At 35.0% G+C, this 13,787-nt stretch overlaps 1 protein-coding gene across 1 annotated transcript in view; it reads right to left on the minus strand.

Annotated features, from left to right (window-relative positions):
* Positions 1-3,210: 3,210 nt before the first annotated feature.
* Positions 3,211-13,787, minus strand: part of LOC117114164 (SH3 domain-binding protein 5 homolog) — a 23,226-nt gene continuing 12,649 nt past the window's right edge. Inside the window, exons 6-7 of the mRNA XM_033257732.1 lie at positions 7,251-7,293; positions 3,211-5,064 (exon numbers count right to left, since the gene is read on the minus strand). Of these exons, the coding sequence (XP_033113623.1) occupies positions 4,114-5,064; positions 7,251-7,293 (994 nt within the window). The 3' untranslated portion in view covers positions 3,211-4,113. The remainder of the gene's footprint in view (positions 5,065-7,250; positions 7,294-13,787) is intronic.

Below are 13,787 nucleotides of genomic sequence, written 5' to 3' on the forward strand. Positions count from 1 at the left end.
CTGCATGGCTGGGCGGATGTAAAAGGAGGGGGGTAGGGGTTGTGGGGATGCAGATGGTGCAATCGCACCCCGAAATTGCATTAAGAAAAATAAATGTTGAGGTCCATATTCTAAAAATTGTCCATGAATTAGTGGTTAACGTCCATATAAAGCTTGGTTTCCATATAATCGCTACAAGCTATCACTGACGTCTTTCGATGATGCTGACTGGTCGGTCAAATTGGTAGCTTTCCAGATTGTGTTGGTTACTACGCAGTATACGGTACGACTTCACTGAAAATGCTGTAGCGACAATGTCGCACGATTTTAGAGAAACCAGGCTTAACTTTTCCTTTTTTTTAAAGTTCGAACAAAAAGAGGGTGCTCAGGTACCATGGACACAGTGGTGGCATCAGGGGGGAGGGGCAGCAGGGGCTTAAGCCCCCACCTGACAGAGCTCGTCGGGCAATCCTACTAAAAAAAATTAAAAAAAATAGGCCAATGCCAAGCCAACACATGCCTGTCAGAGTTTGAGAATATTTCTGGCCATCCAGGGTTATTCTCCTTAAAAAAAAACCCTTTCCCAGCTTAGGCCTACGAGCTCAAGTCCCCCTGTCGGACAGCTTAGCGCCTCCCCTTCCCCCACAGAAAATATATCCTGCCGCCACTGTTCGGCAATAAAATATTCCTTGGTAGGGCTCGGGGAAAGTTTTCATGGCTAGTATTGTCCAAATGACCTCAATATTAGGGATTGGCAATTAAAATAACGTTATTTGTATATATAGGCAAATTATTATTTTATTTTTGATCTGACGACCTTTGACTCTAAAACCACGTACCAATAATAACAGTTAAAACAATCCAGAATTTTTTTGGCGTAACGATAAGACACGGGGAATGTGTTGGAGGTGCCATGCACGTTAGTAATAGATTAGCCCTACAAGGGACGCCCTTCATAGCAGACTATAAAAAATATACCATACCATAGCATGTTATATTACAAACTTGATTTGTATTCTCTGTGAATTCCAGTTGCCTTTTCTTAATTACTTTAACATTTCAGTTAGTGGAGCTTCGACTTTGGAACGCATGGCTTGGGAATGATGTTAAATAAAAGTATTGTCATGCCAGTCCACATTGGGCATTCTTTAGTTAAACACAAGGAAACATAGTTTTAATTTGCTAGTTACAGTATATTCTCTTTAGATGAGTGCTGTGTAATAAAAGAAGGGACCCTTCAGGGCCAGGGGCCCGGGCCTTCAACCATAAGTGTTACGCTACTATATTCTGATTTAACAGGGATATGTACGGAAGCGTATTGCTGCCAACTAAAAAAATAAATTTTAGATATTATCTCGTTATTACGAGATATTATCTCGTTATTATGAGATATTATCTCGTTATTACGAGATATTATCTCGTAATTACGAGATACTATCTCGTAATAACGAGATAATATCTGAATTTTTTTTTTTTTTTTTAGTTGGCAGCAATACGCTTCTGTAGATATGCATTGGAAAATTAAAAAAAACAAAAACAAAAAAAAAACAAACATTGATTATTATAACAATTACAAAATATTATCAACGTTATTAAAAATATATAAATTGTAATCAAAAGAGTATAAAATCATAACAAAATTTGTTTTTGTAATTGTGATAAAAGGGTAAAAAAAAATAAAAGGCATCAGTTACAGAACTGATTACAGAATAAAAAAAAAAACTAGTATTGAAAGTAATTGGTTATTAAACTGAAATAAATTTTGTGATAAGTTATAAGAAATGTTAAATACAAGTAATTCTTAGATGAGTTTTCTTTTTGTTTTGGAGGAACTATAGCTATTACTATTCTATAGTCATGTTACAGTTTGCAAACAAGCAATTTGTGCTTTTATCAAGTAGATACAGTACTTAGCTTAGTCTATCGCCTCCATTTTGAGGCTGCTGTCGGCACCAATTGATTGTCTTTAATTCCCTGTTGTAATAGGAACATCTCTAGTCTACTTGAGATAGCTAGTAGAACACCTCTTAACTCAAAAAAAAAATCTGGATTAGGGATCAATATTTCAAGACATCACACACACACAATATCATAAGGTCCTATTAAGTGATGAGGATGATGGTGATACTGATGATAGCGATGCTGATGATGAAGACGATAACAATCATCAACATGTATTATATATATACACACTCAGTTCAATATTGCAAAAATATGTGTAAATACTTTAATAAAACTAAAATCTAATAATATATTTAGTTTTCTCTCTCTCTCTTGCAAACCTTTTATGAAAATAGACAGTTTGTCAAAACTTCTTTCTCTCTGTTTTCAATAAAATAAATAAATTCAAATTGTGTTTTGAGTGGGCAAGTGCTCAATGACACATTCCCATGAAATTGATATTTCTGAAAAATTAATTTAGCATTCCTAACATTTTTTTTGTCTGTGTAACCTGTACCTACAGGAATGGATTATGAAATAATTACACGCGCTATTCAAAACAATCTAATTATCCAATTAAATCCCTGCAGAATTGATGATAACAAAGAATTCCAACTAAAAATTACTGTATCAAAAAATTAGTGTACTGTATTAAAATTATAGAATAATCCAATTAAAGTGTAGAACAGGATTGACCTTTGACAGGAGATAATAGGCACTTTACGCAACAGGACAGGAAGACGGGTAGACGGTGGTTTTGTGCTCATCAGAGTGTGAAGACCACAGTAAACAATAGGGCGCTCAATCCGAATTGCCGTTCTCGACGGCTCCCCGTCCTCTTGTGTAAAGTGCCTAATGTTTCTTACGACTGTTTGAGGCACAGTCTCAACCTCAATGGTGCCATAATTCAGGGCACGGCAATAATTTTTCTCCTTCTTTGTTGCTGCATTGTACTCGCACACAAAATATGTTTCTGTTTGGTGTACAGTATACATAATGCATTTAAAATGGCAAGTAAACTAAGTTACTTTTACAGTTTTCCATATAATGCTTCTAAACAGAAGAATGAGTCAATATAAAATTACAAGTTTCAGGCATTGTGGTTGATCTATCTATAATGCAGTGCATCCAGAAATGTCATATGTTTATCAGATTGTTTGTCAATTGCTGAGTGAAACCAGCCTTTGGGAATAATTATAACCAACGTTTCTTCGCAACCAACCATCCATCATCTGACAATGTTATTACTTAATGCCATGCCATTTGTTTCATTTCCTATAATCTCTACAATTATATGTTACAGTTCCTATAAGTATTTTTTGTCATTATATTGCAGTCGTGACGTTTAAACTCTGTTTGCATCCCAGCAGCTTTTTCCCGCTTTTTCCGGCCTTGACTCCTTCAATTTTATAGATTCTGTAACAATATTATTTGCACTTCTTTGAGGAAAATAAACGTTACAGTACTTTTAATTGAATTGAAATAACTTAAACTGGCCAATATGCTCTGTAAATATAGAATATATAGACCATAAAAGTTCCAGCATTATGCGCTGCAGTATATAAAATATATGTAATATTATTATTACATAATTATATGAAATTTTGTAATGATTTAAAACCTGGGTTTTTCATGAAGCATGTCTCATATGGTGTATGACTATACTAAAGTGCTCATATTATATTAATTCTGTTGACGGAATTTAAAGACCTGTAGTCAGACGTGACTACCTTGTTGATTAGTATCAGCACACGGTATTAGGATAGCACTGGGCATCCAATTCTCCCTCCATTAAAGTCAAGTTTTGTTCACACTATCAAATCTTATGTGGAAATTAAATACCTGTGATTTGCCCATATATTGATCAGATGTGATATCATCACATCCATATATGGACATGATATGACACCACCATGCCCATAATACAGGAAATATTAATATAAATATTTGCCACATTAAAAGTGTACTGTAGATATGATGTGTGGACAAAAATTAACGGAAGCACAACTTCATAGTTGAAAATTAGTGTTCTACATCATCCATACTATCATCAAATGGCTTCTCTGCCAAATATTATAGAAAATAAAAACTAATCATTAATTTCATATAATGTGCACATTGGCATTATGAGTTATAAAAAATAAAAAATAAGATAATGCTAAAAATAAAATATTAAACAATGAATGCTGGTTCCTAAAATATAGTAGTTTCTGTACTACAGTTAAATGCACCATCTTGAAGTGCACCTGTACTGCTTTCTTTATCATCTTCACCACCTATACAAGTTGAACCTTTTGGAACTCTAGAACTATCTGATGATGGACTATCCAAATGTTCTCCATTAATTGTGGATTGACTTTCAGAATTGTCACTGACGCAAACGTCACTTATTACTTCGGTAAGCTGTGAGTTGGGGAGTTGTTTAATAGATTTTATTTCACAAATGCTACTCAATTTTTCTGCATCATCCTCGCTGAAGGCATTTTCTGACGAGATATTCAAACTCGATATCTCTTGGACAATTTGTAGCGGCTCACTGGAACTTGATGAATTCGCAATTCGTAATCGAGTTGAACTGGAGCTAAGACCAAACATTACATTTGATGCTTCACTGGATACGCGCCTGTGGGTTCTATACGAAATGGTGCTTTTAGTTTGCACATCGTTTGTCACAGGTGCAGTATCATGTTCCTGAGATTGGTCAGAACAAACGCTATCGTTATCTGATATATTGTCCAAATTCTCAAGGGAGCCTCGTTCTCCCAGAATATTGTGTGGGTCTGGGGGTAAAATTGCTTCCTGTAAGCTCAACGGACGTTTTGGAGTCTGCGTTTTGTTTGGTATCCCTAAAAACATGTCATCCCGTGTGACCATTTCATCACGTGGAGATGCTAGACGTTTTGAGGGCGTAGTCTGCGTTCCGAATTTCAAATGTGATGGTGGTGTGCGGCATTTCTCTATGTGAACCTCAGGAACTGCTTCCGCACCTACTCCAGCAACTCTCTTCCCAAGCTTTACTGACTGAGTTTTCCTTTTTTCGTGAATTTCGCTACTGATTTCTTCGAGATTGTGTAATGCTTGTGAGTAAATTTCTTTTGATCGTGCAACTTTGATCTCTAACGTCCGCACTTTTTGTTTCTTCTCCTGCAAGACACAAAAAGCAAATTAAACTAACATCAAGCTTTATCTACAACAGCAGCGGCACTAGAAATTTGCACGAAGGTGAGAACGAAGCCTCGGTCAACAGCCCCCCACCCCCGTCGCTAACCCCACCACTGATCCACCATGGGTATATGGTGTCTTATGAACATTTTAGCTTTAAAAACTTCAATACAAATCTAAGTAGAATATCTATATAAAGGTATAGGACACCTTTGAAAAAAATGTGATATGCTCATATTTAGGTGCACTATGACAAAAGCCATAGGGCACAAATCTGGTATAAACATTCCTCTACCCTCTCCTTTTTTTCTTTACATTTGCATTTAAGTTTTGATAAATAATGTAATTCCTTGTTTTGAAATAATTCTTAAAGATCTAGTTTATTGTTGTCTACTGCCCCAGGGAGGTCTTCTAGACACTTTGGTAGTTGACCTTGTAGAAGTATATCTGATTGAGTAAATCCGGTTGAGGAATGATGTGATGGATCATGAGCTAAAGATAAAATTAAAAAGCAAGTTTTAACAAAAATATGATGCCATGTTAGATAAGTTACAATAAGTTATCGATTGAATTGACAACACCAAAAGCTGCTAGATAAGACCTGTCCTAGAAAGTTTGCTAAAAAGTCGCAACAGTACACTTATTCTAGGGATATTGCCAACACAGAAGCACAGATGAGTTAAAAGTAGCCAACAAAAAACAGATGTCAAGCAGCAGATACAGGCTCCCCCTGGCAGACTATTTTATATTTTGAAATACCGGTAATCAAAACTAGAGAGAAACAGGATACTTCTATAAAAAGCTTCTGTTTCAGGATTTTTTACTTCTGGTAATTACATTCTAACTGTTTATTGTGTGGCTATGCAATAATCACAAAAAAATTTCTTGTTTTTTTTGTAATCAATTTTTCGTTTGCTTCTTTGTTGCAGCTGACAATCTGGAGACCTCCCAGACGGGCAGGCAATGGAGAGCTTTGGATTTGTGCAACAACGTGACGCTAAAACGGATTCACTCATGAGTGACCGTCACACCATCCTCTGCACAACCTAGATTCGGGGGAAAATCCATGCAACGAGAACTCAACGGGAACTCAACGTTCTTGCATGCGCGGTCCTACCACGGTCGTCGTGCAATTGAAAGCTCTGTAATGACTACTGCATATTAGGAATTAAAATCACACTAGCATAGGCTGGTTTAGCAAATCAATAGTGTAATGACCTTTATACAGTGTAATGACTTTAAAAAAAATATATATATAGTAATATTCTATAATTAATTTGCTAAATTAGCAATCATCGACCTGTGGTGTAAACCATGCGTATCCTTTGCAATAAAAATTTTAAACTAAGTAACGAATGTTATTTTTATACTTTATAATCAATATTGGCAAACCCACATGCAATAGTTCCTCTGATATATGCCCACCTACCTTAAACACATATTGGTCCAATTTTTGGGGGTACAGTAGGCAGGTATACGGGGAATCTCGTTTTTAATCACATGGCAGTTTTTCAGCACTGTATGACTATTAATTCAAAACCAATATCTGATATTTTTTACTAAAATAATATTTGTAAAAACATACCCTTGCCATTTGCCTGAGGAAGGCTGGTACATAAAATTGGGCATGTGGGCTTATTGGGCATGTGGGCTTATACCTGAGAAACTATGTACTAAGAGCAGCTTAGCTCAGTCGGCTAATATGGTGGTAGCCACTGTGTGCACTGAACCATAGGTCACCAGTTCAATTCCCATCACTGCCTCTCCTTGTCTTTCAGCTGGAGGGCTGAAATACAAGTTACAATAGCACACCATCTTTCGGATAAGACGTTTAAGCCGTTGGTCCTGTGTGCATTTATGGCCCATGTGCATTTTAAAGAACGCAGTACACTCTACGGAAAAGAGTAGGGGATTGTCTGCCGGTGTACTGCCCAATCACCACCAGAAGGACCCCACTGGAAATAAGTCTTCTTCTAGACTTTTGTGGGCTATCCTTGGTGTTTACACTGAATAAATCAAATCCAATCAATATGAAATATAGTATAATTCAGCTAAATAATAAGAATGAAGTACTTTAGTCATAACTTATTCAGTTTTCTTTGCCTAAAAATGTTAGCCCTATGGCTTTGTCTTGGTTCACATCATATGCAGATATGTTTTGACCTTACCTCCATCTGCTGGTTGAAATTGCTCTTGGCCTCAAAGTATGGCCTGCAATAAAACAAAACACTGAAAATAAAAATCATATCATGACAGAACTTCACCTGATATTGCTGACCATCAAATATATATTTTTTTTAATCTAATTAAGTTTACATAGTTAATACATATATAGTATTGGTCTGAAAAAGTAGAAATAATGATTATATACCTTATTGAATAAATACAAAAAAAGATACTGTGCAAAGTACCTCACTGCCTCTGCTGCAACATTCTTCTCTCAAAAATAGTTTGACATATCTACATAATCTCTTGAGTCCAGATATCCACTGGACATTGTATATTCAGAAATAAACTAAACAATCAACTAACTTTATTACATGCTGAAAGTAACATAATCTCATTTTCCTTCCATGCTTAATACCATATTATATCATAATCATTATCACTGTAAGATGTTTAATAGATGGTCCATTCCATTAGTGATGAGAGCAGGTACTGTATATAGAGGGTATAATGAAGCCTCGAATGCCAACAAAATAGAGATCACAATACAGTGTTTGTTTTTTTTGTGCTTGTGTACAATTTGATCATTAGGTATTCTTTAATTATAACACACCTAAATAGATCCTTGTCATTTGACTGGTGAATTTCGTATCACATGACATCACAAAGTTGGAAATAACTGTTTAAAAGTTTACTGTTTTTTTTTGGTCCACGAAATACGCTGACCCTGACCCTCACTGCTGTACTTGTTCTTGTTACCAAAACTTTGATAGTCCAAGACGTGCTTTAAATTTTGTACATATAAATTAGAGGTGATTTCCAACAAACGTTTGCCATTTTTTGAGTTGGACCCCAGGGTTCCCCCTACTCTTACAAAACAAAACAGGGGTTTCAAATTTTAAAAGCGTCTAGCATTGCCAGTTTTGAATGGACGTGCAGGAAATTTTGTACACACAAACTAGAGGTGATTTCCAACAAACATTAATCGCATTTTTTTAAGCTGACACCGTGACACCTACAAACAAAACAGGGGTTTCAGCAAGGACTAAACATTACTGCCATTACCCAGTAATAGGGCATGTCGCATGAATGTCGCGGTTGGTTAAGAATGTGTTCTAAAGAACTTAAGGTCATGAGTTCGAATCGCGTCTTGGTATTCTATTTTTTTTTTTAAGAAATTTTATTTTTTTTCAATCTAAGTATTTTAATTTTGTACAAATGATCATTCTAAATAATGTTTTTTCTTTGTACAATTAACGTTCTAATTATTTAAATCTTTTCGATTAATTTAAATAATTACAACATAACAACTTGCGTCTGTACCATATTTAAGTGTGGAGGACGCGCGGTGAGCGGTTGCTTTTGTTATTAACAAATTGTTGTTTGTGTTGAAACTTCTTTATATAGAAAGAAAGGTATTTTTCATAAAGTATCAAGTGACAAGGATCTATTTTATGTGCGTTATAAAATCAATAATGAATGTTTTGTATTCGTGCAATGGGAAAAACAGTCAATCTTACAACTCATGTGAACATTCTTCCTATTGCACTCATCATTCAATATTGTATTACAGTATTACCAAACACGAAAAAAAAAATATCAGCAAAACAAATTAAACTTTATAAAAGGATGGGATGCAGTCTTTTTATATGCTGCATCTGTGCTTTGACTGTGCATGTTGCACCTACAGTATTATACTGATATACTTATAATGATCAATCTTGTTAACAACAACAATATTGGAGTCATATGGAGCTGCCTAGGGTAACTCTTCCTTAAGCGTTAAAATGTACCACATTCCAACATATTACTTAAATAGCCAGTAGGATTTAAAATAGTAACCTTCTGTGCATGATCTGTTTAACCCATATGTGTATACATTATGTGAAATGTTTAGTGATGACATTTTTGTGTTTGAGATTTTTACTGACCATTATGCTTATTAATAACTTTCTTGTTATCAGCAATAAATTTATCAACAACTGTTCAAAAATTTTATTTTGTATAAAAGTGCTCTTTCTGTAATATATCTGCTATTATATTATTGATTTTTAGACTTCCTTTTGTAATGAAAATACACAATTAAACAGACTAATTAAATGTACGCATACAGTAAACAAGAAAGGGCATTACTTGAAGTGAGGTAGTTAAGAAAAGGCATTATACGAGGGCAGCTGTTTTGCAACCTGCACACAACACGTTCTAAATGTTACCAAACGGGTATAGATCAATATTACGGTATGCATATTAGAATTGATATTGTTATTTTTTTGTCGAAAGTGTACTTTACTTTTATTTCCTGATTGAACGAATAAATTTGCGTCTGAATCTGATAGCCAATCACAAGATGAAAATATAAAGTGTAGTATCAATTATGAATTGTTCAAAGATGACCGAGCAAAAATATGTGAAAATAGGTTGTCTTGCAGCTAATATAAATTAAAAGCTTTTGGAAAGGGAAATTCAGGTTTACAAAACAAAGACATTCAGTTTTTTGCACATGTTTGGGTGTGATATGACATTATTATAACAGACTGAAGGCAATTTAATGCTTCTCTTATAAATTAAAGTGCTACTGTTTTCTTTATCTATAATTCAATTATAAAATAATAATTTGTGCCTTGCTTTATGTAATATGTAACATTTTGACTGCATTTACTCCTTTTAAATAATTATTGAGATCATGATTTAACAGTATGTAAACTAGTGAATTATGAGTACAATGAAACTTAATAGATGATGCTCTTCAAATCTTACATGTAGCATAAACTGGGCACACATGAATCCATGTGTTTGTGTTTGACAAAGCCTGTCGGTAACACTATGAGCAGATCATCAAAGATGCATCTCATCGCATTGCGGCCGCCATGGAATTAATTGGCTGGCCATCAGCCAATGCAGTGTGTGTTAGCCTTAGGTGCGGAGTAGTGTTTACTTGAGAAAAACATGGGATTGAAAAACAGGCATCTCATCCACCAAGGTTCCACATGCAGTAGGCAACATTTAACATTTAAAGGCGAGACTTGTTTTACAAACTTGTTTGTTTTAAAGATCATCAGTGGACGCCGGAAAAAAAATAAGAATAACATTTTATTTTCTTATTTAGCAATTTAGTTTTGCCCAAAACATGAAAGATAAATAAATATTAAATTATATTGGTGAATGTAAATTGGATGGTTAAATGGTTTAAATTTATATAATTACGAAGAAATATACACCTCTTATTTTTGGAGATTTCAAGACAGCAGCGGGCATAAAAAAATAAAATAGAACATATTTTTGTGACGCCGGATTTGCCAATTGGCATTTCATTTTTATTCAGAATCATCATTATTGGCAGGCAGTGGGTTCGCTAAACAAGGTTTAAAGAAAGTCTCACCTAAGGGAAGGGAATTGGAAGCTTGGGGAAAAACCCATAGGAAAAGGGCAGGACAGGTTTGCATCCCATAAATACATCAAACGAAATTTAATACACAATTGTGACAAATACAAAATTGGCTGTACTGTAGGAAGTGTGATTATTTCTATATTGAGATACTTAATTGACAATTCATTTATTGTGTTGCCACTGAAACTGGGTAATCAGGGACAGCCTGGAATTTCTATGTAATCTAGTTTTCCAAGCATAATTCACCCAGGTAGAAATCAAGGCTAAAATCCACAAGCCTGAAAGGTGGCATTTAAAACACATCATACATGTTATTCTATTTATTTATTCAACCATATTTCAAGAGGATGACCCATCCAGCGTGAGCTGATTTTAAGAGGCTAACAACAATACAAACAAGATTTAACATAAACATCAACTCTTTTATTATTGTTGTTGTTGTTGTTGTTGTTGTTATTACTGTTCTTGCTGCTGCTGCTTCTGTACAAAATGACTTACAATATATTTAACATTTACTGTATGTATAAACAGGATGTTTAAAAAAAAAATTCAGTTTGACGTCTGCTGCATTGCCATGGAGACAACATGCTGTAGTCAGAAATATCTGTGGTACAAATTAATTATATGTTGATGAAACATTGATTCAATACAATCATTAAACCTTGAACTTAAACAAAATGTTTACAAACATGAAAGTTACCATGACATGGTAATGTACAGACAAGAAGACCAACATGCAGAGACTGAGAAACACAGTACTGAAAAGAAGGTGGACACTTAATATATGACATACACTACACAGAGATCAATGATGACAACTGCATGACAGCAATGACATGGGAGGAAGAAGGCAGGGGTAAAAGATGTGTGCCTAAAACAACGTGGAGGCACACTGTGGTCAAAGGAAGAAAGAAAGCAGGGTGGTCAATATGGAAGGTGGCTTGAACAACAGCCAGGGACAGAGAACTTAGGAGGACGCATGTCACGGCATTACATGCCTCATGGCACGAAGCAGACAGGTAACAGCTGACGTTCAGGGATAGCATACTACACTAGGAACACACTTGTTACCGAATTACAACTGTTACTTACAACAGTACGAGATCGTGCTGGTTGACAATGGTGGTTAACTGTAGCAAGTTCCTACGAATTGACATGCTACAAGCATCAAGTAGCAAACAAGAAAATCATGAATACAAACAAGATGAAAGGAACAACAATGAAATGATAAAATTAAAACATTCGGCGAAACTTAATTATTTTCATACCTTGGTTTAAACAAACTTTATATGAAAGCCAGAACAGGCCAAATCAGTATGTATTTTGCATTCAAAATTCGTATTGGGAAGAGGACGGTGACGATTTGCAAAACAAGGTATGATAAAAAAATTACGCCTTAAAAGATAATAAAAGTAGGAGCCGTATTAGTGTATAGCATAAAATACAAATGAAATGAGTACAGCAGCATCTTCTTTAATTTATTGAGACACAAGCTGTCGCTAGCTTCATCGGGTGAATGAACTGAAAAACACAGGATCAAACTGATCACTCAAAGAAGTGGTCTTTTGCATTAGAAAAAACAAAGGCCACATTAAAAATGTTAGGTACAGTTACGGTTAATAGGTTATATTCACATTCACTAAATGTTATTGTGACAAATGATATATCAATATTCTGAAACGTTTAATTCAAAAATATGAATATTATGCTTGATACAGTCCACATAGCCACATGACAAACCACTGGCAAACACTGTGTTCAGCTTATGTTTTCAATGCATGTAAAATCTTTTCGGTTGCTAAAATGTGTTTATGTAACCCTAAGCTGACGTCTGTTGTTAGCCAAGGGCAGGTGAGGAAGTGATGCCGGGACGAGGGATGCTGATGAATGTGGGGAACTCACACTAATTTAATTCATTCAATATTCAATTCAATATTCATTTTGATGGTATGATTATATTAAATATAATCATACTATATTGTTTCTCGAGTCTAATATAATCATACTATATTGTTTCTCGAGTCTATAGCCATCAAAATGAATATTTAATATTGCTGGGTCAGGTCTGAATGCTTTGTGTGACAGATCCTTGTTGCTGTTGTTATTGTTATTATTGTTAGGTAACATTATTTTTAATTAATTGTCTCAAGGCTCTCCTTTTTCCAAAAACCTAATTTGCGAATTGTAGGTTGTTAAAGTTTTTCTTTTTTGTTGAACTGGGTTTTAAAAGGTCCGTTAAGGGCTCTCTTCACTGAAGAATTATAGTATGTCAATACAAAACATGTTGTAGTCTATTAAAGGAGGTAAGAATTTGAGCGAGACACATATTTAAAAAAAATATATATTTTCTACATTTTTAGGCAAGAAAAATTGAATTAATATGGACTTTATTGTTATTGTTTTATTGTAATTATTGAGTCACAAATAACAATGACTGTCTCTTAAATGTGACTGCCTAAATAACACACAACATGTAGCCTATTAAAGGAGGTTACAATTCAAGTCAGACATATATTTTTAACTGTTGGCATAACGAGAAGGATGAGGCCCCTAACTATAGCTTCTTCAGGCCCTATCACCCATGGGGATATGTCATGTCAAATGGCTATATACAGTGTACATTCCAGCGATTTGAGGGCATATAAGTAGGCCTACTATAAATCAGTGCAATTTTAAAGATGAAGAGGGGATAAACCATGTACACTTAATCATTCATAATGAGGTAGGAAAGCTGGAATCTTGTCTGATGTCACTTTTCTAAGGTGCACCAAGGAAAGTTAAGAGAATAATTATCCATAATTTGCAGCGTCATTTTGTATGAACATAGTCCGATATACCTAGCAGCCATAGACAGGCGCTAATTAGCTTCATGTTCATAACATTTCATATCGACAGGGGCTCAAATGCTATTGCATAACCACCTACTCTTTCAAAAGATGCAATGCGTTCTTTTAAAATACACACAAGCCAGAAACATCAGGTTTTATGTCCTGATCTGAGAAGACTTATGAACCAAAACCCTGGACGAGGAGCATCTTAAACGGGTGCTGATGTTAAGGCTGTAGAAAGCAGTGTCCCTCAACTCTACTTTTCAGTTTACCTGTGGCTATCCATTCACATTGTTCCTGAAGTCTAATGACAAGTGTAGTAT

The sequence above is a fragment of the Anneissia japonica genome, unplaced genomic scaffold (assembly GCF_011630105.1).
Source record: "Anneissia japonica isolate Jap-2015-1 unplaced genomic scaffold, ASM1163010v1 scaffold287840_len1291095_cov163, whole genome shotgun sequence".
Lineage (NCBI taxonomy): Eukaryota > Metazoa > Echinodermata > Crinoidea > Comatulida > Comatulidae > Anneissia > Anneissia japonica.